At 52.5% G+C, this 25965-nt stretch overlaps 1 protein-coding gene and 1 long non-coding RNA gene across 6 annotated transcripts in view; one reads left to right on the top strand and one right to left on the bottom strand.

Moving 5' to 3' along the window:
• The window catches only part of LOC136312673 (uncharacterized), a 57760-nt gene extending 48455 nt beyond the window's left edge, over positions 1–9305 (top strand). Inside the window, exon 3 of the long non-coding RNA XR_010727038.1 lies at positions 8945–9305. This is a non-coding gene — a long non-coding RNA (uncharacterized lncRNA). The remainder of the gene's footprint in view (positions 1–8944) is intronic.
• Positions 9306–9317: 12 nt separating this feature from the next.
• SLC38A7 (solute carrier family 38 member 7) lies at positions 9318–25965 on the bottom strand. 5 transcript variants are annotated; one of them, XR_010727037.1, is made up of 13 exons: positions 25937–25965; positions 25202–25424; positions 23388–23802; positions 22541–22739; positions 22161–22305; positions 20644–20742; positions 19548–19680; positions 19319–19433; positions 17076–17223; positions 16346–16545; positions 16184–16242; positions 15206–15260; positions 12659–12677 (listed from the first exon to the last, which is right to left on the bottom strand). XR_010727037.1 is itself a non-coding variant. In XM_066242388.1 (12 exons), exons 3-12 carry the CDS (start codon positions 23649–23651, stop codon positions 12575–12577), a joined length of 1461 nt encoding a protein of 486 aa, XP_066098485.1. In that variant the 5' UTR covers positions 23652–23802; positions 25202–25424; positions 25937–25965; the 3' UTR covers positions 9318–12574. The 5 variants fall into 5 exon arrangements, 4 of the variants coding, with proteins under 4 accessions (XP_066098485.1, XP_066098486.1, XP_066098487.1 ...); XM_066242388.1 differs by lacking the exon at positions 16184–16242 and having other exon boundaries at positions 9318–12677; XM_066242389.1 differs by lacking the exon at positions 16184–16242 and having other exon boundaries at positions 9318–12677; positions 25941–25964.

Consider the following 25965-nt stretch of genomic DNA (forward strand, 5'->3'; position numbering starts at 1 on the left):
GAGAGAGGAGAGAGAGACAGAGAGAGAGAAGGGGGGAGGAGCCTAAAGCATCAACTCCCATATGTGCCTTGACCAGGCAAGCCCAGGGTTTCGAACCAGCAACCTCAGCATTTCCAGGTCGATGCTTTATCCACTGCACCACCACAGGTCAGGCCTCAATCATTAGTTTTTCATTGCGCGTTGCAACACCTTAGTTGTTCATTGATTGCTTTCTCATATGTGCCTTGACCGCGGGTTTTCAGCAGACTGAGCAGCCCCTTGCTGGAGCCAGCGACCTTGGGTTCAAGCTGCTGGGCTTTTGCTCAAACCAGATGAGTCCGCGCTCAAGCTGGCGACCTCGGGGTCTTGAACCCGGGTCCTCTGCATCCCAGTCTAATGCTCTATCCACTGTGCCACCGCCCGGCCAGGCCATTTCAGAAAATCTTAAAGATTTTATTTCCCAGTGTGCAGCTCTTAAAATTCAATTTATTGGCCCAAGTATAGAGACTTGCCGTGAACCAGCTCAGCTAGTAATTCCCGGTCCTGAGTGGGAACTGTGCACGGAATTAAGAAAATAAGCTTAAAGAGAAAAAAGGATGGGCTCTGGAGGACTCTTTGCGAGTCTCCACCCCCTACCTGCTTTATATATAGGGCAAAGTGAAGTAATTAACAAATCAAAGAAATCATTAAAACAAAGTCACATTTCCAAGGCAACCCAAGAATTCTCCCAAGTGCAGAAAACCCCCACCATATATAATATCTTAACTTTACAAAGAAAAAGGATAAAAAGAAAATTGCCTCCAGTCTTTCCGAGGGACATGGTGGATGGGAAGAGTAGAGACAATCCAGCATCACAACTAACATGGAGGTGTGGAGAAAAACTTAGTCTTTAGCAATTTCACTAAGCAAGTGAGGTGGGGGGTTGGGATGAGCACTAATACTCAGCTTCATAGCCAATATGGAGGTGTAGGGGGGAGAACTTAGCCTTTTGCTAAGTGTCGAACTGCAGGGGCTTTGCCAACTTGCAGTCTCCCACAGAGACTCATCTCTTTCAGTCTGGGAACTTTCCTTGAGTTATTTCTTTGATAAGATCCCCTTTCTTTCCTCCTCAGCTGCACACCAACCCCACCTTTTTCTCTGTTCTCTATTTCTAGAATTTCTGTTAGACAGATGTTGGCCCTGAGTTGAAACTCTGATTTTCTTATCTCTTCTTGTCCATCTCTTTAGTCTTTTTGTTCTGCTTTCTGGGAAAGCTTCTTAACTTTTTTTTTTTTTTTTTACAGAGACAGAGAGTGAGTCAGAGAGAGGGATAGACAGGGACAGACAGGAATGGAGAGAGATGAGAAGCATCAGTCATTAGTTTTTCATTGTGCATTGCAACACCTTAGTTGTTCATTGATTGCTTTCTCATATGTGCCTTGACCGCGGGCCTTCAGCAGACTGAGTAACCCCTTGCTGGAGCCAGCGACCTTGGGTCCAAGCTGGTGAGCTTTGCTCAAACCAGATGAGCCCGTGCTCAAGCTGGTGACCTCGGGGTCTCGAACCTGGGTCCTCTGCATCCCAGTCTGACGCTCTATCCACTGTGCCACCACCTGGTCAGGCCTTCTTAACTTTTTAAGTCTTCTTTTTTTGTGTGTGACAGAGACAGAGAGCAAGACAGAGAGAGGGACAGATAAGGACAGACATGAAGGGAGAGAACTGAGAAGCATCAGTTCTTTGTTGTGGCACCTTGGTCGTTCATTGATTGCTTTCTCATATGTGCCTTGACTTGGGGACAGTGGGGGAGGCTACAGCAGAGCAAGTGACCCCTTGCTGAAGCCAGTTACCTTGGGCTCAAGCCAGTGATCATGGAGTCATGTCTATGATCCCACTCTCAAACTGGTGAGCCTGTGCTCAAGCTGGGTGAGCCCATGCTCAAGCTGGCAACCTCAGGGTTTCAAACCTGGGTCCTCTGATTCCCACTCTGATGCTGTATCCACTGCGCCACTGTCTGGTCAGGCTCAACTCTTCTTTAAATATATTTTTAATTTGGCTATCATACTTTTAATTTTTAGGTTATAGTTTTTATTTTATTTTCAAAGCATTCTTGTTTTATAATTGTGGTGTCTTATTTGTTTCATTTTTATTCTCTCTAAAGAACTTAAACAATTTTTTTTCTTTTCTTTTTTTTCAGAGACAGAGAGAGAGTCAGAGAGAGGGATAGACAGGGACAGACAGACAGGAACGGAGAGATGAGAAGCATCAATCATTAGTTTTTCGTTGCGCGTTGCAACACCTTAGTTGTTCATTGATTGCTTTCTCATATGTGCCTTGACCATGGCCTTCAGCAGACCGAGTGACCCCTTGCTCAAGCCAGTGACCTTGGGTCCAAGCTGGTGAGCTTTTGCTCAAACCAGGTGAGCCTGTGCTCAAGCTGGCGGCCTCGGGGTCTCGAACCTGGGTCCTCTGCATCCCAGTCCGATACTCTATCCACTGCGCCACTGCCTGGTCAGGCAGAACTTAAACAATTTTTAAGATTTTTATTTTATTAATTTTTTCAGAGAGCAAAGAGGGGGAGAGAGAGAGGGAGAGAGAGAGAGAGAGAGAGAGAGAGAGAGAGAGAGGAACATCGATCTGTTCCTGTGTGCGCCCTGACCGGGGATCAGACCGGCAGCCTCTGTGCTTCGGGACGGTGCTCCGACCAACACAGCCATCTGCCCATCTGCCGGGGCTGAAGAACTTTTTTTTAAATTTAATTAATTAATTAATTAATTATTTTACAGAGAATCAGAGAGAAAGATAGGGACAGACAGACAGGTATAGAGAGATGAGAAGCATCAATCATTAGTTTTTCGTGGTGACACCTTAGTTGTTCATTGATTGCTTTCTCATATGTGCCTTGACCGCGGGCCTTCACCAGGCCGAGTAACCCCTTGCTCGAGCCAGCAACCTTGGGTCCAAGCTGGTGAGCTTTGCTCAAGCCCGATGAGCCCACGCTCAAGGTGGCGATCTCAGAGTCTCGAACCTGGGTCCTCTGCATCCCAGTCTGATGCTCTATGCACTGCGCCACGGCCTGGTCAGGCTATACTGCTTGGTTTTCGCTGAGCTTCCTGGATTTGCAGTCTGGTGCCTGATATTAATTTGGGGAAAATTTTCATTCATTATTGTTTCAAATATACTTTGTTTCCTTTTTCTCTTCTGGTAGTCTCACTATGCATATGTTACCCTTTTAGCAGTTGTCCCACAGTTCTTGGACTTTTTTCAATTCTTTTTCTTCTTTTTTCTCTGTTTGCCTTTTGGTTTTGGAGGTGTCTGTTGAGACGCCCTGAAGCTCAGGTCCTTGCCTTAGCTGCACCCAGGACACCCATCAAAGAGGCATTTTTATCTAACAGTGGTTTGTTTATTGTTTTTTTTAAAAGATATTTTTATTTATTCATTTTAGAGAGAAGAGAGAGAGAGGGAGAGAAAGAAAGAGAGAGAAAGAAGGGAGGGAGGAGCAGGAAGTATCACCTCCTACATGTACCTTGACCAGGCAAGCCCAAGGTTTTTTGTTTGTTTGTTTTTTGTGACAGAGACAGAGAGAGGGACAAATAGGGCCAGACAGACAGGAAGGAAGAGAGACGAAAAACATCAATTCTTCGTTGCGACACCTTAGTTGTTCATTGATTGCTTTTTCATATGTGCCTTGACCAGGGACCCCTTGCTCAAGGCAGTGATCTTGTACTCAAGCTGGTGAGCTTTGCTCAAACCAGATGAGCCCGCACTCAAGCTGGTGACCTTGGGGCCTTGAATCTGGGTCCTCTGCGTCCCAGTCTGATGCTCTATCCATTGTACCACTGCCTGGTCATGCAAGCCAAGGGTTTTGAATTGGAAACCTCAGCATTCCAGGTCAATGCTCTGTCCACTGCCATCACAGGTCAGGCTGGTTTTTTATTCTTTGTTTTAATCTCTAGCATTTTTTAAAAATTCTTTTTTAGAATTTCCCCCTCTCTGGTTACATTGCTCATCTGTTTTTACATGACCGCAGGTGTTTTAAATTTCTGGTCTGATAATTCCAACATCTCTACCAAAAGTCTAGCTCTGTCTCTAAACCAAGCGTCCCCAAACTACGGCTTGCGGGCTGCATGCGGCCCCTGAGGCCATGTATCCGACCCCGCCGCACTTCCGGAAGGGGCACCTCTTTCATTGGTGGTCAGTGAGAGGAGCACTGTATGTGGCGGCCCTCCAACGGTCTGAGGGACAGTGAGCTGGCCCCCTGTGTAAAAAGTTTGGGGACTCCTGCTTTCCTTTTAGTACATCTTGCAATTTTTTTCTTCTTTTCCCCCTCTCATTTCACCCCTTTTAATTTTTTTCTTTTTTGTATTATTAAGTGAGAGGCAGGGGAAAAAAAAAGAGAGAGGCAGGGAGGCAGAGAGACAGACACCCGCATGCACTCAACCAGGATCCACCTGGCAAGCCCACTAGGGGGCAAAGCTCTGCCCATCTGGGGCTGTTGCTGTGTTGCTTGACAACTGAGCTATTTTTTTTTTTTTTTTGTATTTTGTATTTTTCTGAAGCTGGAAACGGGGAGAGACAGTCAGACAGACTCCCGCTTGCGCCCGACCGGGATCCACCCGGCACGCCCACCAGGGGCGATGCTCTGCCCCTCCGGGGCATCGCTCCGCCGCGACCAGAGCCACTCTAGCGCCTGGGGCAGAGGCCAAGGAGCCATCCCCAGCACCCGGGCCATCTTTGCTCCAATGGAGCCTTGGCTGCGGGAGGGGAAGAGAGAGACAGAGAGGAAAGAGGGGGGTGGGGGTGGAGAAGCACATGGGCACCTCTCCTGTGTGCCCTGGCCGGGAATCGAACTCGGGTCCCCCGCACGCCAGGCCGACGCTCTACCGCTGAGCCAACCGGCCAGGGCCGACAACTGAGCTATTTTAACGCCTGAGGCGAGGCCATGGTGCCATCCTCAGTGCCCAGGGCCAGCTTGCTCAAATGAGCCATGGTTGCAGGAGGGGGAGAGAAAGAAAGAGCGAGAGAGAGCAGGAGAGAGGGGAGTAAGTGGTAGAGAGGAAGGTCGCTTCTGTGTGCCCTGACTGGGAATCAAACTCAGGACTTGCACACGCCAGGCTGACACTCTACTGCTGAGCCAACTGGCCAGGGCCTCTTGCAATTTTTTGTTGATGCCTGGACATAATGCATTGGGCAAAAGGAACTGCTGTGCCTTCAGCAATGTAGTGGCAAGGTGTAGGGTGTGGCGCAGCGTTCTGCAGTCCTGTGATCAGGCCAGTGTTTCCGAGCGGTGTGCTTCTGTGCTGTGAACCTCACAGATGCTTTCAGACCCCCCTCCACCCCATCAGGTGGCTAGGGTTGGCTGGAGTTGGCGTTTCCCCTTGCCTGGGTCAGTTAGGCTCTGATAATGCTCCAAGCTTGTTAGGCTCTGGTTAAAGTTTGAATTCTCCTGAGGGCAGATCTTGTTAAGAACAGAGCTCTGGCACTTTTCAGAGTGGTTCCTTTTATCCTCCCTACTGGAAGCGTGTAGGGCAGGGGTCCCCAAACTACGGCCTGCGGGCCACATGCGGCCCCCTGAGGCCATTTATCCGGCCCCCGCCGCACTTCCGGAAGGGGTACCTCTTTCATTGGTGATCAGTGAGAGATGCAAAGCATGGCATCGCTCACATACAGTACTACTTCCAGTGACGTGGGATGCACGCCTCACGGCTCCGGAAGCACGTCACATCACTTGTTACATCTAGCAGTGACAAATATGGAACCGGACATTGACCATCTCATTAGCCAAAAGCAGGCCCGTAGTTCCCATTGAAATACTGGTCAGTTTATTGATTTAAATTTACTTGTTCTTTACTTTAAATATTGTATTTGTTCCTGTTTTGTTTTTTTACTTTAAAATAAGATATGTGCAGTGTGCATAGGGATTTGTTCATAGTTTTTTTTTATAGTCTGGCCCTCCAATGGTCTGAGGGACAGTGAACTGGCCCCCTGTGTAAAAAGTTTGGGGACCCCTGGGTAGGGGATTATTCTGTTCACCTGATGGAGCTCCGGGAGCTGATGCACGACAGTGGCTAATGCTAAGGTGACCAACTTTTTTACAATGAAAAGGAGGTCAAAAATAAATTGAAGAAAACAATATTGTAAATAAAAGAAATATTTTATTCATTGCAACAGTAATACCCTATAATATGATAAATGCATAATAAAAACATTTGTAATATTTTATATTGTAATTATGCTTACATGCCTATTAATTTTTAATAATAATTGTAAGAAAATACAAATACGTCACATCACACATAATGGCTCGACTCTGCATCAATTGAATAGGGATGTGTTTACAGATTAGTCTTCCAATATCAAAAAAGGAGGACATGTAGGACACTTTCCGAGGGAGGACGGAACTTACAAAAGAAGGACTGTCCTCCCTAAAGGAGGACGGTTGCTCACCTTACTAATGCCGATGAAGGGGGTGCCTGCAGCTTTTATCTCTGCCACATTTCGGCGCTGACCCTGCAGCAATTCAACTGCAGTTCAGGTTTCCTGTACCCACTGCTTCCCAGGGAGGTTTCCGCTCGGGAGTTTCCGCTTTATTCTTTGTCGCTCTTCCTAATTTTGGGGGCTGTTATCTGACTTATCTTACAGACCTAAGAGGTGATGACATTCCAGCCTGGTGTTAGGCTGGAGTGAGCATTTTCATGTGTTTACATGGAGTGGAGACACATCAATTTCATATATATATATGTATATATATATTCAATTTTAAAGATTTTTATTTATTGATTTTACAGAGAGGAGAGGGAAAGGAAGCAAGAAGTATCAACTCATAGTTGCTTCACTTTAGTTGTTCATTGACTGATGGCTTGTCATGGGTGCCTTGACTGGCCAAGCCTGGGGTTTCTAACTGGCAACCTCAGTGCTCATGGTTGACACTCTATCCACTGTGCCACCACAGGCCAGACTCAATTTCATTTTTAATGGAAAAATGACCAAACGAATGGGTCCAGTGCCTGCCAGCCCTCTTCTGCACCGCCCCACCCCCAAGGAAACAGTGTTTGGAGGACAGGGTGTCTGCCTTCTTCCTGGCTCCACTGTCTGATCTTCCTCCACACCTACTGAAAAAAAATGGTTTTGTTTTTTTTCCTTTTTCTTTCTTTTTTCTATTTTTATAGCTGGAAACAGGGAGAGACAGTCAGACAGACTCCCACATGCGCCCGACCGGGATCCACCCGGCATGCCCACCAGGGGTGACGCTCTGCCCCTCCGGGGCGTCGCTCTGCCACAACCAGAGCCACTCTAGCGCCTGGGGCAGAGGCCAAGGAGCCATCCCCAGCGCCCGGGCCATCTTTGTTCCAATGGAGCCTCGGCTGCGGGAGGGGAAGAGAGAGACAGAGAGGAAGGAGAGGGGGGTGGAGAAGCAAATGGGCGCCTCCCCTATGTGCCCTGGCCGGGAATCGAACCCGGGTCCCCCGCACACCAGGCCGATGCTCCACCGCTGAGCCAACCGGCCAGGGCCAAAAAAAATGTTTTTAAACAATCTTTTTCCTTTTTATTTTTATATATTTTTATTTTATTTTTTTTACAGAGAGAGATAGGGACAGACAGACAAGAACAGAGAGAGATGAGAAGCATCAATCATCAGTTTTTGGTGTTTTTTTTTGTTGTTTTTTTTTTTTAATTTTTAATTTTATTTTATTTATTCATTTTAGAGAGGAGAGAGAGAGGGAGAGAGAGAGACAGACAGAGAGAGGAGAGAGAGACAGGGGGGAGGAGCTGGAAGCATCAGCCCTCATATGTGCCTTGACCAGGCAAGCCCAGGGTTTCGAACCGGCAACCTCAGCATTTCCAGGTCGACGCTTTATACACTGCGCCACCACAGGTCAGGCTGTTTTTTTTTTAAATGGTGCTGCCCACGTGATATTTTTTTTTTAATTTTTATTTATTCATTTTAGAGAGGAGAAGGAGAGACAGAGAGAGAGAAGGGGGAGGAGCTGGAAGCATCAACTCCCATATGTGCCTTGACCAGGCAAGCCCAGGGTTTCAAACCGGCGACCTCAGCATTTCCAGGTCGACGCTTTATCCACTGTGCCACCACAGGTCAGGCTTTTTTTTTTAATTTATACAACTCCTCATCAGTGTTAAAACTCCCATCCATTAGTTTGTCCTCATCTGTGTCTGATGATGAATCACATATATTGCCTTGTCCTCAGTTCCATCTGTGACATTTGGAATGCCACAACCACTGTATGAGACACACCCAATCCTTAGACCCCAAGTTTTTGGGGAAAAGGTGCGTCTTATACATAGGGAAACATGGTATGTATCTGGTCTCTAGTCCAGCATGTGTGTGGCCTTAGGCAGATCACCTAACTTCTGTGATTTGCAGGTTACTCATGTGTCAAATTAATATTAATAGTTTCTTCATGCCTTATAGGGCTTTTGTGAGGGTCAATTGAGAGAATGTAAAAGAACTTTCTAAATTAAAGGGACACTTTAATGATTGCTACTATTAGATACTAATTTTTAAAATCTTCTAAAAATTGAAGGGGGGGGAATAATCTGTAGTATTTGCCTTCTTAGTCTTTACACTGCTCACTTCTGCCTGTAGGTGCAAGCAGTGATATTTGTGAAAGATTACACATAAATGATTGAGAATTTTGCTCCAACTCTGGCCAAATTGGCAAGGCATGGCCAGCTATTATCCTATTCAGAAATATTGGCAGATTAGATGTCAAAACCTCCTGAGGAAGTGGGCGTGGCCACTGCAGAGCTCTGTGCTGTTTATCAGCTTTCAGTCTGTGCCTGGGAGCTCTGGCCGGGGCGATATGCTCAGCTGCTGGGGAGATGGCCATCAGGCCGCCAGCTGGAGTGACTCACCCACACTAGCAGGTGGTGTTCTGGCTGGAGATGTGAGACCTGTGAGCTGCTCACGCATCCAGGTCAAGCAATACAATGGTTGGATGTGATAACACTGTCCATTTACACCCTGCAGGTCCAGTTTCTTTACACATCTCCGCCGGTTGTTGTGAGCTGCTGGACCTCCTTCATCCTGTAGCTACACCACCCAGAAGGTGCGGCTGCCAAGAGATCCGCGGTGGGGAAGCCATCAGTTTTTTGTTGCGACACCTTAGTTGTTCATTGATTGCTTTCTCCTATGTGCCTTGACCATGGGGCCTTCAGCAGACGGAGTAACCCCTTGCTGGAGCCAGTGACCTTGGGTCCAAGCTGGTGAGCTTTGCTCAAACCAGATGAGCCTGCACTCAAGCTGGCGACCTCAGGGCCTCGAACCTGTGTCTTCTGCATCCCAGTCTGACACTCTATTCACTGCACCACCACCCGGTCAGGCTTTTTTTTTTTTTTTTTTACAGGGACAGAGAGAGTCAGAGAGAGGTATAGACAGGGACAGACAGACAGGAATGGAGAGAAATGAGAAGCATCAACCATCAGTTTTTTGTTGCGACACCTTAGTTGTTCATTGATTGCTTTCTCATATGTGTCTTGACCGCGGGCCTTCAGCAGACCGAAGAACCCCTTGCTCTAGTCAGATGAACCCGCGCTCAAGCTGGTGACTTCGGAGTCTCGAACCTGGATCCTTCCACATCCCAGTCCAATGCTCTATCTACTGCACCACCACCTGGTCAGGCCTACTGAAATTTTTATTTTATTTTGTTGAAGATCTGATTGGCTTTATTGAGTGGTTGTGAATCTAAGTCTAGCAACTTGGAAGGGGGCTCCCCCCTTCCTACCTCTCTTAATATTTTTCATTATATCATAGCAGTTTATTTGAATTATTACCAAATCTGGATTTACACTAGCTACTCTACATTTAGCACGTGTACCTACACTATTAGTGTCTATGATTATTTGATTGGTCATATTCCCCCACTAGACTGGAGGTCATGATCTGGAGTGGTCTTGCCCCAGTATAACTCCCAAATACCAAACTGGAGCTGAATCACCGAGAGCCCTAGTGACTCAGAGGACTGGTCACCTCTGAGGCTCAGGCGCCTCCCTTCCCTAAGCAGAAGGTATACAGCGGCGACCTCTAGTGACTGAAGGAAGAAACTGCAGTGGCGCACTCCTCCCAGTAGAGAACTGACTGACATGATCCCTGTTTTCTTCTAGGCACTTCACGTAGATCATTACTCTGTCTGTTCTTGGGTTTATAATATCTATATGTACAAGGTGGAAACCCTCATTCCCACTTTGTAGTTGAGGAAGTGGGATTCAGAGAAGTGAACCGGTTTCCTGAGTTTCTACAGTGTAAGAGGCTGTGCTGAGATCCACCCCAGCTCTCTGAGGCGGAGCCTTTGCTCTGCCCGCGTCCCCTGCTACTGGAGGTGGGTCCCGTAAGCAGAGCACGGGCACAGCACTGAAGATGAGGGAAGGGCATGGGCAGAGGCAGAGGCACCAGGACGGGCTTGATGCAGACTCCCCAGCGGTTGGGGAAGGGCCATGGGATGTGGAGGAAAAATGGAGGTGTCAGGAACCTCTTGCAGGTCTCTAGCTTGGTAAAGGGAACACTGTGGTGCCCATTCCGGAGGCAGGGTTACAGACAGTAAAGCTACAAGGTCTTGCCGCACTGTCCCCCACACCCTACCCTACTCTGTCTTCCGCCTGTCAGCAGTGGCCTGGACTGTCACCAGCCCCCGCCCCAGGTCACACACCTCAGCAGCACAAGGTCCCTCTTTTTAAAATTATTTTTTATTGATTGATTTTAGAGAGGAAGGGTAAAAGAGAAACATCGATTTGTTGTTCCACTTATTTATGCATTCATTGGTTGATTCTTGTATGTGCCCTGACAGGGGATTGAACCTGCAACCTTGGTGTGACACTTGAACCAACTGAGCTACCCAGCCAGGGAGCCATCTCCCCTGGTCTGAGTGTGCCCGAGTAGAAAAGAAACAGTAAAATGCCCTGGCGGGGAGGGTAGGGGCTCCTGAGTTTGGGCCGAGAGGCTGGTTTCCAGCCCCTTCTCCTGACAGGTCGGCTGCCCTTACCTCCTCCACCCCCGAAACCCAGTCTCAGGAGGCTGGGCAGCCATGCTGACCGGGCTGTCCTGCTTATCTTGCCGGGGTGGGTGCTGGCAGGGCCTGGTGGGTTCAGCAGGCCTGGAGGGGTGGGAATGGCCCCGGGGGCAGGGTGTGCGGAGAGGCAGGTCACCCCGTCTGGGACTGAGCAGAAGCTCCTCCGGCCTCCAGCCAGCCTCTGCTTCTCGGATCTGACTGCCCTGAGTGGTGGGTAGCTGGCAGCACCCCCTATCCCCTGCACAGTGCGGTACAGAGGTTTGGGGAAGGAGGGCCAGGGAAATGCTGGGTGTTCTAGGCAGAGGAAGCCTGACTTGGTGCCTGGCGTTGGCCAAAGTGAGTGGCCAAGGTGTTCAAAAGGGAACTAAAGAATGGGAGAATAGTGTCCTTCCTTATGCTGCCTGGGCCACAGTCCAGATGTGACCTCAATGTGACCAACAGGCCCCCGAGGCGAGGCCGGTGGGTGCGTGGATCCGAGGAAGCTGACGGAGAGGGCTTGGCGCCCCCCCCCCCAGTATTGTGTGAGCAGATTGAGCCACGTAGGAAAATGGGGCGGGGGTGAAGAGGGGATGTGGGGGGCAGGGGCAGACGAGATCCAGACTGAAAGGAAAGCTCCCAGGCTGGCACAGCTGCCCTTCAGTGCTGCCCAGTAAGGACTCAGCCGCATTGCTTGTCCCTGGGTGCCATGCTAGGGGGGCAGGGCACAGCAGAGAGGGGCACACCTTGAAGGAGAGGGTATAGGTGACCTTGGTCCTGCCCAGCCCAGCTGCACAGGTCTGAAAGGTTCCTAGCCTTCTCCATCACATGCTTTTGTGCCTCTGGAAAGAAGGGCCCATCTGGAATCTGAGAGAGAAACAGACTCCCCGCCATGGGAGAACTAACGGAGGACTCACAGCACTGTGGCACGGCCAGCTGGCACCATTTGTAAACATAAGACTTGGTGATGTCTGTGGATGGAGAAGAGGGATGCCTGGACCCTCAGTTTTGGGGAAAGCCACGGGGAGAGGCCCCAAAGCCTTGAGGAATGCCAGTTACCCATGGGAAAGAGGGCTGGAGGCTCTTTGTGGGCCCAGGAAGGAGTGACAAGGCATGGACTTTATCCACCTCTGGGCATCTGTGTGACTTCAGCACTACCTTTGGAACTTGCCGGACCCCAGAGGGAGCCACTGCTGGCTGTCTGCTGACGGATCAGAGCCGGTGTTGAGTGCTGGGGTAATGAGCACAGCCCGTTCCGAACAGGATGCTCCACAGAGGGTGGCAGCCCTCTGCCCGCACTCCTGCTGCAGGTGCAAGTCCGGCTGGGTTCCTTCCTGAGACCCACTGCCCCTCTTCACCCATGGCTTCCTGGCAAGGAGAAGCTGAGAACTGTGGGAGGGGGAAGGGTCCTCTGTGACACCTGCCACCATCCCTGGCACTGCCAGGACAAGGGCGCAGGAAGGGAGCTGAGAGCTGCTCAGAGGTCCGTCCCTGGGAAAGGATGTCCTGGTGCCATCCCGCCAGTAGAGGGGCATGATGCTGCAGTCAGGGTGGCCCTGCAGCTCTGAGATGGTTTGTGGGTCCAGGGCAAAGGCCACGTGTTCCCTGGGAGGCAGTGCTTATGCCAGCAGATTCACAAAGATGGCGTTGGCTGTGGTCTGGCCAAAGATGAAGGCTCCCAGAGTGACTAAGAGGACTCCGTAACTGACCAGCGCCCACCAGCTGTAGAGCAGAGGGAGAGAGAAGTCTGGTTAATCAACCCACCCATGATTCTGCAGGCACACCCCCCCACACACACTTAATTACCATTGTCACTTAAACCACTTCTGTGGGTACAGCATACAAAGGTGTGCGCTGCCAGGTGTATGATCCCTATTCCACACATCAGGCGACCAAGACCTAATGGAATCGACTGGTCCCAGCAAGCCAAGGGCAGGACCAGGACTAGCATGCATGTCTCTTGGTGGAAAGATGTTTTGGGGAAAAGCAGGTCACACAGAGTGAGAGCCATTTCATTTTAAAAAGAAAGTGTCCTTGCAGGATGGCTCAGTTGGTTAGAGCACCCTCTGGAAGCGCAGAGGGTGCCAGTTCGACTGCCAGTCAGGGCACAGACAAGAGCAAACTGATGTTCCTGTCTCTCTCTCTCAAATCAATAAAATAAACAACAGAAAGAGCAAATGCTAAGTAGATATAGTGAGTAAAATACAGTTAAAAAATAAGGCAGACATCTGCAAATATATGCATCAAAAACATAAATGTATATATGTATAAAAAATAGCAACAGGGTCACCCCCGGGGTGGGAGAGCTCGGTTGCTTAGAGTGTCAACCCGAAGTTCAGAGGTTGCTGGTTCGATCCCTGGTCAGGGCACATACAGGAACAGATCAGTGTTCCTGCCTCTCCCTTCCTCTATAAAATCAATTAAAAAAGTATAAAAAAAAAGGCAACAAGTTTATATATAAAGTATGTATCAAAGTGTCTGTATGTATCAAATGTATTAAAAATGGCAACAGGGTGTATATATATATTTTTTATATATATATTTATATATTTATATTTAGTGACAGAGACACACACAGGGACAGACAGACAGGAAGGGAAAGAGATGAGAAGCATCGATTCTTCATTGTACTCCTTGGTCGTTTATTGACTGCTTTCTCATATGTGTCTTGACCGGGGGGCTACAGCAGACCGAGTAACCCCTTGCTCGAGCCAGCAACCTTGGGTCCAAGCTGGTGAGCCTTGGTTAAACCAGATGAGCCTGTGCTCAAGCTGGTGACCTCGGGGTCTCGAGCCTGGGTCCTCCGCATCCCAGTCCGACGCTCTATCCACTGCGCCACTGCCAGCTCAGGCTGGCAACAGGGTTTTAATTGGGTAATTTTTATTTTCTTCCTTAGATTTGTGTTTTCTAAGTTTTCTTTAGTGAATATTACTTGCACAATAATTTTTTATAAGCATGCAACCTGTTCTTAACCTCTCAACCATTCATGGAAATGTGTACATTAAAACAATGTAGTATTTTACATCCATCCATTTAAATAAAATTTAAAGCAGTTATCCCCAGTGCTAGCAGGGCTGTGGGGAACATTAACTGCGCTGGGACTGCCTTTTTGGAGGGTAATTTGAACCCATGTGCAGAAATGAAAATGAGCACGCCTTGTGGTGTGGCATTTTCTTCTAAGAATTGATCCTACCATGACCTTCCAACAGGTATGCAAAGATGTGTATGTATGAGTGTTCCTGTTCAGGACACATTCATACAAGAGAGTATTCTAAAGCCATTAAAAGGGGAAGGGGTGGGGCTCTGGATGGGTCGCTCAGTGGTAGAGTATCGGCCTGGCATGTAGATGTCCTGGGTTCGATTCCCAGTCAGGGCACACAGGAGAAGCACCCATCTGCTTCTCCACCCTTCCCCTTCTCATTTCTCTCTCTCCTCCTCCCCTCCTGCAGCCATGGCTCAATTAGAGCGAGATAGCCCTGGGTACTGAGGATGGCTCCAAGGCCTCTGCCTCAGGTGCTAAAAAAATGGCTCCAGTTGCAATGGAGCAAATGCCCCAGATGGGCAGAGCATCGCCCCCTAGTGGGCATGCTGAGTGGATTCTGGTCAGGGTGAATGCGGGAGTCTGCCTCTGCCTCCCAATCTTCACTGAATTAAAAAAAAAAAAAGGGAAGAGGTGGGTTTTCTTATGCTGATGTAGAATGATCTTCAAGATACATGGTTAAGTGAAAAAAAAAGCACCAGGCAGAAAAGTGTGTCTGGCATAAAACTATTCAAAAACAAAATAAATAAAAAACCCCATGTTTGTATATGTTTGTGTACACAGGCAGGTACGCAGGCTCAGAAACAGTCTGGCAGAGCACAGACCATGCGGTGACGCGGACCTGGGGATGGAGGAGGGTGGCATCTGGCCTGTGGGGGAGGGACTTCCGCTTTTCTCTCTGAAGTCCCTCAGGAGTGTTTGCACTGTCCTAACTAGCACGTTACCCATTTAAAAAAGTATTTTAAAAGCTCATGTTTTTCATGAACAACTAAGGTGTCGCAACAAAAAACTGATGATTGATGCTTCTCATCTCTCTCCGTTCCTGTCTGTCCCTATCTATCCCTCTCTCTGACTCTGTCTCTGTAAAAAAAAATAAAAATAAAAATAAAAGCTCACGTTTTTCAGTGTTCTATGATTTTAAGGCCCGCCCCCCAGGCTACCTCCAAATCCAAGGCCTCCCCTGAGGGACCAAGGGCTGGGCCCTGCTTACCTGGCTGGCTTGACCTCCTCCATCTCAGACAGTTTGGCTTGGATGAGGCACAGCCCTGGAAGGGAAGGGGCGCCTGATAGCTTGGGTGTGCCCCTCCCTTGGACCCAGCCTCCTCCCTTGCCAAGAGGCAGCAGTGGTGGTGGTGAAGGACCTGTTTCCTCTGCCAGATGCTCCATCCCTGCCCCCCCCTCGCCCCTGCTGGAGCCTGGCACTCAGTCTCCCCGGAGAGGCCTGGAGCCCGGCCCCTGCTCCCCCCAGAGAGGCCTGGAGCCCAGCCCCCGCTCTCCTGGAGAGGCCTGGAGCCCGGCCCCCGCTCTCCCCAGAGAGGCCTGGAGCCTGGCCCCCGCTCTCCTGGAGAGGCCTGGAGTCCGGCCCCCGCTCTCCTGGAGAGGCCTGGAGCCTGGCCCCCGCTCCCCCCAGAGAGGCCTGGAGCCTGGCCCCCGCTCCCCCCAGAGAGGCCTGGAGCCCGGCCCCGGCTCTCCCTGGAGAGGCCTGGAGCCCGGCCCCCGCTCCCCCCAGAGGCCTGGAGCCCGGCCCCGGCTCTCCTGGAGAGGCCGGTGTCTGACAGGCGCACCTTAGGCTGCCTGCAGGACTCAGAGCCAAAGGGCCAGCATGCTCAGGCCTTCCCAGTGCCCTGCTGAGCGATGTGGCCCCCTGGCTCCGGCCAAGCGGCAAGGGCTTTCAGGGTGGTCTCCTAAAGAGAAATGAGCTGGGTCCAGGCGGCACTCATGGCTGGGCAGATGGGACAGGTTCCTAGGGACCCTGGCTTCTGCATCAGGGTGCTGCCACCAGATCCCACTGCCTCTGGGGACTGAACTAGCCAAGATCACTGATCACATGGGAGCAACAGAGACTTGCGCGAGGGATTAAGGGTATACAGGCTGTGGGTCTGGACAGACTTGGGGTGGGAAACGCCGTTACTCATGAGCTGACTTTGTTAACATCCAGGCAGATTTGTTACCCCCTCCTGAGCCTTACGTCTCAGTAAAATGGAGACGTGTTCTCAGATGACGCTTGGTCAGGAGTTAACCCTGAGCCTGTGGTGAGTGACAGTATGTTGGTGGCTCCTCTCCCCAGCACGTGAGCACGTGAGGAATGGGTCTGGGAGGGAGTCAGTGCTGTGGGGGTGCCGGACCACACCTGGGAAGACAAAGATGAAGCAGGCGGCCAGGCCTCCGATGACTGAGATGACCTTGCCGATGTCGGGGATGAAGAGCGCCAGCAGCAGGGTGAGCAGGAACCAGGCGAGAGTCTGCAGCACGCGCCGCCGCCGCTCCCGCCCCACGTCCTCCTCCACCGGAACACCCTGGTAGCGCAGCCACAGGCCTTCCAGCACCGCCCTGCGCAAGAGCCACCTTGCTCAGGGTCCCGGCCACCCTGCTCAGGGTCCCCTCGAGCTCCCGGAGCCAGAGCCCCGGCTGGGTGGACTGCAGCCAGCTGTTCCGTCCTCGGTGCAGCAGGCCTGGCCGCAGTCTCCCCGGGGCTGCCTGGGGCACGGACCAGGGGGAGTGGGAAGGCTGGGCCCCGGCCTGGCCCAGCACGCGATCCCCAGTGGGAACGGATTCCATTATTCTCCTGGAAAGGAAGGGCCTGGGATACCCAGAGGGCTGGGAGTTCAGAACAGGATCTGGACTAGAGGTTCTTAGAGGGCGCACAGAATGTTGTGGGGACCCTGGGACAAAGACGGCTCCAAGATCCGGCTGGGGGTACTTACAGGGCCATGCAAGGCACTAACTCTTTCCTGAGGGCTTCAGTTTCTCCTGGTGGCCCCAGAGGCCATACAAGCTCCCCCCATGGACCATGTTCACAGTGCCTGGGGGCCCTGAGGGAACAGACGGTGGTGGTGGTGGGGGGAGATGGGTGGGCTCACCGCCCACAGAAGTGCAGGATGGCGTAGGAGGTGAGCACGCTCAGGATGATGAAGGCGCGGGCCACAGCCACTGCCACGTCATTGGAGGGGTAGGACAGCAGCACATCGGGGTCCACAGCTGCTCCAAAGGTCAGGAAGCCACAGATGCCTGAGGGCAGGGTACAAGGGCTGGGTGGGCTGTCCTGGGAGGGTGAGGGGCGGACAGTCCACTGCTGGGTGTGACAGCAGCCAGGGCGAGCTCTGGAGCTCTCTGGAGGCTTAAGGGTGCTGGGCTGGGCTCTGAGCCTCCTGCCCGATTCCCCACGTGGCCCCCCACGCTCTGTTCTCACCGGTCGCAGCCTCTGCACTAACAGCCACCCAGCTCCTCCTGCCACCACGTGTCACTCAGGCCCCGGCTAGAGGCCCCATTAGAGACCCTGTCACAATCACCCCGCCCCCAGGTCCTGTACCTTCACCCTCTCCTTTCCTGCACAGCCCCCTCGCTCTGGAGTCTTTCTTTCTTTAACTTTGAATTTATTGTGCTGACACGGTTCCAGTGTCCCAGCTCTCTTTGTTTTTTTTGTTTTTTTTTACAGAGACAGTCAGAGAGAGGGACAGACAGACAGGAACGGAGAGAGAAGCATCAATCATTAGTTTTTCATTGTGACACCTTAGTTGTTCATTGATTGCTTTCTCATATGTGCCTTGACCGCGGGCCTTCAGCAGAGCAAGTAACCCCTTGCTCGAGCCAGTGACCTTGGGTCTAAGCTGGTGAGCTCTTTTTTGCTCAAGCCAGATGAGCCCGCGCTCAAGCTGGCGACCTCGGGGTCTGGAACCTGGGTCCTCTGCATCCCAGTCCGACGCTCTATCCACTGTGCCACCGCCTGGTCAGGCTCTTTTTTTTTTTTAATTATTTTAATTTTATTTATTTATTTATTTCAGAGGAGAGAGAGAGAGAGAGAAAGAAGGTGGGGAGGAAGGAGCAGGAAGCATCAACTCCCATATGTGCCTTGACCAGGCAAGCCCAGGGCTTCAAACCGGCGACCTCAGTGTTCCAGGTCAAGGCCACATCCACTGCGCTACCACAGGTCAGGTGTCTCTTTTGTTTTTAAACTTGTTTAAGAATGTCTCTCCTGCCCTGGCCGGTTGGCTCAGCGGTAGAGCGTTGGCCTAGCGTGCGGAGGACCCGGGTTCGATTCCCGGCCAGGGCACACAGGAGAAGCGCCCATTTGCTTCTCCACCCCTCCGCCGCGCCTTCCTCTCTGTCTCTCCCTTCCCCTCCTGCAGCCAAGGCTCCATTGGAGCAAAGATGGCCTGGGCGCTGGGGATGGCTCTGTGGCCTCTGCCTCAGGCACTAGAGTGGCTCTGGTCGCAACATGGCGACGCCCAGGAGGGGCAGAGCATCGCCCCCTGGTGGACAGAGCGTTGCCCCCTGGTGGGCGTGCCGGGTGGATCCCGGTCGGGCGCATGCGGGAGTCTGTCTGACTGTCTCTCCCTGTTTCCAGCTTCAGAAAATGCAAAAAAAAAAAAAGAAAAGAAAAAAAAAAGAATGTCTCTTCGAGACCCTGGCCGGTTGGCTCAGTGGTAGAGTGTCGGCCTGGCGTGCAGAAGTCCCGGGTTCGATTCCCGGCCAGGGCACACAGGAGAAGCGCCCATCTGCTTCTCCACCCCTCCCCTCCTCCTTCCTCTCTTTCTCTTCCCCTCCCGCAGTGAGGCTCCATTGGAGCAAAGATGGCCCAGGCGCTGGGGATGGCTCCTTGGCCTCTGCACGCGCTAGAGTGGCTCTGGTAGCGGCAGAGCGATGCCCCGGAGGGACAGAGCATCGCCCCCTGGTGGGCAGAGCGTCACCCCCTGGTGGGTGTGCCAGGTGGATCCTGGTCGGGCGGATGCGGGAGTCTGTCTGACTGTCTCTCCCCATTTCCAGCTTCAGAAAAATACAAAAATACAAAAATACAAAAAAAAAAAAAAGAATGTCTCTTCGACTAGACTGGCAATGCCATGAGGGCGGGGTCAGGTCCCCGTCTCCATGACAACCCCGCCTGAGAACAGTTCCTGGCTCTTCCCAGGCACCCACCTAGAGCTGCTGAATGAATCTGTTTCTCTCACGTGGGCAGGGGAGGCCCAAGTTCAACCCAATGCCTACAGAAGGCTTTGACATGCTAAGAGTGCAGGGCTGTCCCCAGGAAAGCTGGCCAGAGGACACGGGACAAAGAGGGAGAGTGGGAGCACTCCAAGCACGGCCCTTGGAGGGAGGGAGCACCCACCTGTGCCCATGTACACAGCGAGGGCTATGACCATGGCTGCCGTCACCACGCCGCCCCAGGTCTTCACCTCGGGCTGCTGCATGCTGTTGAAGATGGGTACACTGCTCACGTGGCACTGTTGGGAAGGTCACAGTTATGGTGAGGAAGGGTCTTGGGGACAAAGACCACAGGGACAAGGGGCAAGTTCTGGGGCCCACGCCCACATGCTGTCCTTCCTCCCAGGACCCACATCCTGCCAGCACTGTGGGCTCCATCCCAGGGTGGGGAGTGCGCCAAGGGGAGACAGGGACCTCGCAGCCGGCACCTGAAATCCAAAGCAGATGGTGGGCATGGCATTGAACACGGCTGCCCAGGACGCTGGCCTGCGGACAGACACACAAGAGTCTGCTGCCTGTGAAGCCCCCTCAGCCGCCAACCACCCCCACGCCCCCACTCTTCGTTCAGCCCTGGAAGTCTGGGGGTGCGGAGAGGACACCTCTCCATGTTACACATCAGGAAACTGAGGTGCTGCAAGGCCCTCCTGGAACCAACATTCAGAATTCCTGGCTCCAAACTGGGGCTTTTGCTTTTTTGGTTTCTTTCAAAATAAAGTTAAATTTTTTTTTTTGTTTTGTTTTTTAAGAGAGAGAGACACACACAGACAGGGAGAGGGATGAGATGCATTAATAGGTAGTTGTGCCACTTTTTAACTGTTCATTGATTACTTCTCATACATGCCTTGACTGGGGGGCTCAAGCTGAGCCAGTGATTCCTTGCTCAAGTCAGTGACCTTGGGCTCAAGCCAGCGACCTTAGTCCTCAAGCCAGCAACCTTAGGCCTCAAGACCGTGAACACAGGGTCATGTGGTGAGCCCACACTCAAGCTGGATGAGCTTGTGCTCAAGCCAGCAACCTCAGGGTTTTGAACCTGGGACCTGAGCATCCCAGGTCAATGCTCTACCCACTGTGCCACCACGTGGTTCAGCAGAAACTTTTTCTTTTTAAATGGTAAAACATCTTCATGTAGAAGATACAGAAACTACAGATAAGTTGGCAAAATGTGCGACTCCACCCAGTCGTCTGCACAACCCGAGGCGTAGTCTCACGCTGGCCCATTTGTTGGATATTAGTGGCAAAGTCTCTCCCGTCTCTGGTTCTCACGCTTCCCTTCAGTAAAAAGAGCTCAGGACCCCCTGCTTCCTCCCTACAATGACCACTGTGTCAGGTGCTGATGAGCTAAAGAGCCCGGAGAAGAGCACCTGTGTGGCCTTTTGCTGTTTGACCCAGCACCTCTGGGGCCCAAGCAGTGGGTCCCATCCCACATGTCTCTTGGGGGCCCTCACCTACCTGGTCAGGATGTCCCCTGGGGTCATCTCTTTATCCGGCCAGATGTACTTGATGATGACGATGGCAGTGACGTACCAGGTGCCCACGACGCTCAGGAAGCTGCCGGAAGAGTGGGTTTCAATTCCTCCCCCCAGCCCAGCCACCCTTCCTCGGGTTCCACTGGGGCATCTGCCCTCAGCTCTGGTGACCACAAGTGTCTCCTGGATGAACTTGGAGACTGTTTCAAGGAAAGACTCAAGAAATGCGTGAAAAATACATTTTGGAGGAACTGGCCACAGCTAGGAGGGAGCTGGATCCCAGCAGGGGACCAGATGACATTTCTGACCAGTCAGAAATGCACTGACTCAGGCCCACAGCTCGGAGGACTAGGCCTCAGAGCATGTCTCCTGCTTTTTTTCTTTTCTTTTTTTAAAAGACTTTACTTATTCATTTTAGAGAGAAGAGAAGGAGAGAGAGAGAGAGAGAGAGAGAAGAGGGGAGGAGCAGGAAGCATCAACTCCCCTATGTGCCTTGACCAGGTAAGCCCAGGGTTTTGAACCGGGGACCTCAGAATTCCAGGTCGACGCTTTATCCCCTGCGCCACCACAGGTCAGGCCATGTCTCCTGCTTTAATCAGAGCAGCCCGTACTTGGCAGGGGCTGCAAGCAGGGCCTCTGAGAACCAAGAGAGACTGGAGGCAAAAGGGTTGAAGGTACAAATACTGGGACGTCAACATCACAGGGGGCTGTGGAGACAGCTGAGTGTGGCTGTGCCAGTTATGGGTCACAGGAAACAGCTTTTCAGACTGCAATCCCAGAAGCCACACCTCTCCCGTCCTAAAAAACTGTGGAGCACCTGACCAGGTGGTGGCGCAGTGGATAGAATGTTGGACTGGGATGCGGAGGACCCAGGTTCGAGACCCCGAAGTCGCCAGCTTGAGCACGAGCTCATCAGGTTTGAGCAAAGCTCACCAGCTTGAGCCCAAGGTCGCTGGCTTGAGCAAGGGGTCACTTGGTCTGCTATAGCCCCCCGGTGAAGGCACATATGAGAAATCAATCAATGTACAACTAAGGAACCGCAATGAAGAATTGATGTTTCTCATCTCTCTCCCTTCCTGTCTGTCTGTCTCTATCTGTCCCTCTCTCTGACTCTCTCTTTCTCTGCCAAAACCCCCCACAAAACTCTGGAGGATGCTTCCAGGCTCAAACTCCCAACTGATCAAACATCCGTGCTCTCCGGGAAAGCCAAGGTTGAGGCCAGGAGGCTGCCTCCACACTCCTGATTGTCATCTGTCCCTCTTGACAAGAACAGTGGGACTGAACACCCCACTGCTGCAAAGGCCCACTGCCCCCTGCTGCTGAAGGAGACGGAAGCCGTGTGCTGGAACTCTGTGGGCCCGGCCGGCCGGCTGGCCTTGCCCGCTCTGGCTGCCCAGGTGAGGAGGCATGGGGAGCAAGGGCTCCCCCGCGGCCCCCGCGTCTGCAGCTGCCTGTGCTCAGAGCTCGCGTCCGGGTCAGGGTGGGGTGGGGCCTCCGAACCTGGTGTATTTCTGGAAGCCGATCTCCCGGGGGATGGAAAGAGGCAGGATGAAGAGGATGGCAGTGAGGCTGATGGTGAACTTGCGGTCTGTGTACCAGGGGCTGCCGCCGGCTCCCTCAGGCTCCTTTGCCAGCACAGCTATAACTGCACAGGGAGAAAGGGGGGAGCGTCATGCCAGGCGACTGCAGGGTGCGGCCCTCCTGCCCTGCTGCCCTCAGGACCTCCTTCTGTCTAGTGGGCCCGGCAGCCGGGGGAAGGGTTCCCAGATGAATGCCGGGCCCAGGTGAGGCCTTGGGCAGGTGTTCATGCCCTTATCCTCCACCTCCTGGGTCCCCAGGGCCAAAGGGGAGGGATGAGGTAGCTGCTGACGGAACCTCACTTTTGTCCTGCTGGTCCCCAATGATGATGAGGAAGGTGATGCAGGTGCCGAAGGTATAGATGGCAATGGACACCTCACACAGCACGCCCGTCAGCTTGCCACACACGGCCCACACCACCTCCTGGTAGGTCCGCTCGTTGCTGGCTTGGGAGCAGTAGGCCAGGATGACGAGGCCGCTGATGATGAAAACCAGCATGCCCTGCAGGCAGGGGCAGGGCAGGAGGGTGTGGGAAAGGCCCGGCAGCCAAGGGCAGCCTGGTCTTGCTCAGCATCGACTACCCAGTGCCCCAAGCCAGCTTGGCAAATAAGCCCCATCTTGCAGGCAATTTTAATAGTTCACTTCGTGATGCCGAGTCGAGATTTTCTTTAGAGACAAAAGAAACTTGGCGGGAAATTTCAAAGGCACATAAAAGTAGACAGAATGGTGTAACAGACCCCCAGGTACTCATCGCTCAGCTTCAGAATGATCAACTCATGGCCAACCTTGTTTCCTCCACTCCTCCCCCCACTCGGGATCATTTTGAAGAAAATATAAGTTCTCATATCATCTCAGTGGTAAATATTTCAGCATGAAGTTTGCAAAGCTAAGGGGCTACTTTTTAAACATAACCACAAGATTATTAAGTATGCAGTTGATGTCAAATTTCCCTCATTGCTGGGAAGGCTTTTGAAGCCTCATCTGGGCTGAGAGGAAAAAATGCTGGAATAGATTAGTAATGTCTGCCATTAGTAATGTGTACGGTGGGGCGAGTGGCAGCGCTGACCATCCCAGATCCAAAGCTTCCCCTGCAAGGGGCCAGACTCACCCGCTAAACTGCACCTCTGCCCTCTGGGCCTGCACACTCACCATCTGCAGGGTGACGCCGGCGGCCACGCCCCCGGCGGTGCTGAAGGCTGCTGGGAAGTTGAGCAGTCCTGCACCCAGGCAGGCGTTGACTACAATGAAGATGGCCCCAAATGTGGATGTGGTGCCTCTGCTTCCAGGGGAGGCCTCCCCCTCACTCTTAGGGACCGAGTCCACACAGGGACTCTGCAACAGACGGGCCCGCTCCCCAGGGTCCGTGCTGGAGCCCCACTCGCCAGGGTCACTGTTGATGCTGACATGGGCCATGGCCCCGAGAGCCCTCTTCCCGCAGGGGCTGCAGACTCTGGCTCACGACCACATCCCCCGGGCAGCTGACGGAACACCTTCTGCTGGTGGAGGCACCAGCCTGTTCAGAGACGTGCTCCGAGAAGGCGAGTGGGCGCTGGTTTTTCTCAGCCTAGACGGGAAAGGCAGGTACCACTGTTATCTCAGGTTGGGCACCTCTGTGCAGAATACTGCGCTGGGTGCCAAAGCACGGGGTGGCAGACAGAAATCAAAGTCAGAGGCAAGTCCCGCTTGCTTCAGACTTCCACACTTGTAGGGTAAATAAGACAAACGTAAAGGAGAGGTGTAGTAACACGTCAGCACGAGAGAGGCCCCGTGTGGGGCAGGAGTGTCATGGATTGAGCTCATTCTGTCCTTAAGACAGTGGTCAGAAAGTTTAGAGAGATCAAATCACTGACCCAGCGTCACACGTTAGCAAGTTGCAGAGCAGGATTTCGAAACAGATCCGTCTGCCTTTCCAGCCTGTTTCCGTACCACCAGTGCCCAGAGCAGCCGGCACTCAGAAACGTGGGTATTTCAATGCATTCTAGCCCAGCATACCTCCCTACAGCCCAGCGTCTAAATTCTGCACAGCTTTGCCTGACCTGTCATGGCGCGGTGGATGGGGCGTCAACCTGGACTGCTGAGGTCGCTGGTTCAAACCCCTGGGCCTGCCTGGTCAAGGTGTATACAAGGAAGCAACTGCTACCAGGTGAGGCTTTCCTCCCCTTTTCTCTCTCTCTCAAATCAATAAATATAATCTTTTTTTTAATTTTTTCCTTTTATTTTTTATTTATTTATTAATTTTAGAGAAGGGGGGAGAAAGAGAGAGAGAGAGAGAAGGGGGGAGGAGCAGGAAGCATCAACTCCCATATGTGCCTTGACTGGGCAAGCCCAGGGTTTCGAACCAGCGACCTCAGCATTTCCAGGTCGACGCTTTATCCAGTGCGCCACAACAGGTCAGGCTTCTTTTTTTAAAATTCTGCATAGCTTTCAAAACCCTTCAAAATTCAGGCCTATTCTCATTCTTTTCTCACAGGCATGACCTAACTACTGTCCACCAGAGAGGCATCCCCTCTGACACCTTGAACACTCCGGGGTTTTAGAATGGCAAAGGAGGCCCCTGGTCACGATGGCCCAACAACGCTGGGACTGACACACTCATGAGAGGGAAAAGGAGTGTTGTGATGCTCTCAGACATCTGTCACCACGTGTGCACCCAAGGGACCAGCTCCAGAGGAATCTCTCTCTGCAAGCTCCAACTACTGAAAGACCAGTCAGGTGCCACAGGGCTTCCTCTCGTGCAACCTGCCACCCAGCCAGCACCTCGGCCAAAAATCAAAGCGTGAGTAGCGGGGTGAGAGTCTTGGGCTCCCAGGCTTCCGGCGTCAGTTTGCACAGCTCCCTGCAAAGCTAGTGCTGCCAAAGCTGGGAGACCACCTCCTGGGCCCTGCTCACCTCTCAGACAGGGAGGCACAAGTTCTCTCAGCACCCCCACCCCCAATTACTCGGCTCCATAGTTCCCAGCTTACCTGCTCTTTCCACTTGATGGGCTGGGGTGTGTGTGTGTGTGTGGGGGGCTGCTCCTTGCAGCTCCTCCTCCTCAAAGATCTGCAATCGGATTCTCCTCACTTCTCTGGCCCCAATTTCTTCTTTTCTCAAAAACCCTGCTGTCAGCAGAGCGAAGAGTTTGGGCTGCTGCTGTGCTGGTCAGCAAAGTGATGGGAAGTGAGGCGTTTCTGATCTGACTCTGTCCTGGGAGGGAGCAGCAGATCAGGGAGGTAGACAGGCCCACGGAGGGGAAGATGCTAGACTGATGTCACAGCAGGCAGTTGGCAGAGTCACAACCAGAAGCCTGCTCCCGCGTGCTCAGGCCAGAGCCGGGATCACTGCAGTAGGGCCCCTCAGATCACAACCCGAGCGGGTTCCCACCCCAGCCGGGGGCTGGGTCCCAGAAATATGAGGGGTGTGCTGCACTGGGAGGGGGCCCAGGACGCACCCGGCGCACAGGGACCGACCCCCGGGGCTGAAGGGAGGCGAGTGGGCTGCTTAGGTAAACTGGGAGAGGCTCCGGGATTCCATTTGGGCCTAGGACTAGGTGGGAACTGGGCAGGGACGGGCCAACCGAGGGCGGGCGTGGGACCGAGAACGCCGGGCTTTGGAGCCCCTGCAGGGAGTGGGCAGGGCTCTGCTGCGGTCGGTCGGGGACCTGGGACTCGGGGACCTAAAACTTCCACCCTCCACCGTTTCTACCTCCTGTCACCTACTCACGGTGCTTCTTGCCCCAGCCGGCAGC

This window comes from Saccopteryx bilineata, chromosome 9 (genome assembly GCF_036850765.1).
Source record: "Saccopteryx bilineata isolate mSacBil1 chromosome 9, mSacBil1_pri_phased_curated, whole genome shotgun sequence".
Lineage (NCBI taxonomy): Eukaryota > Metazoa > Chordata > Mammalia > Chiroptera > Emballonuridae > Saccopteryx > Saccopteryx bilineata.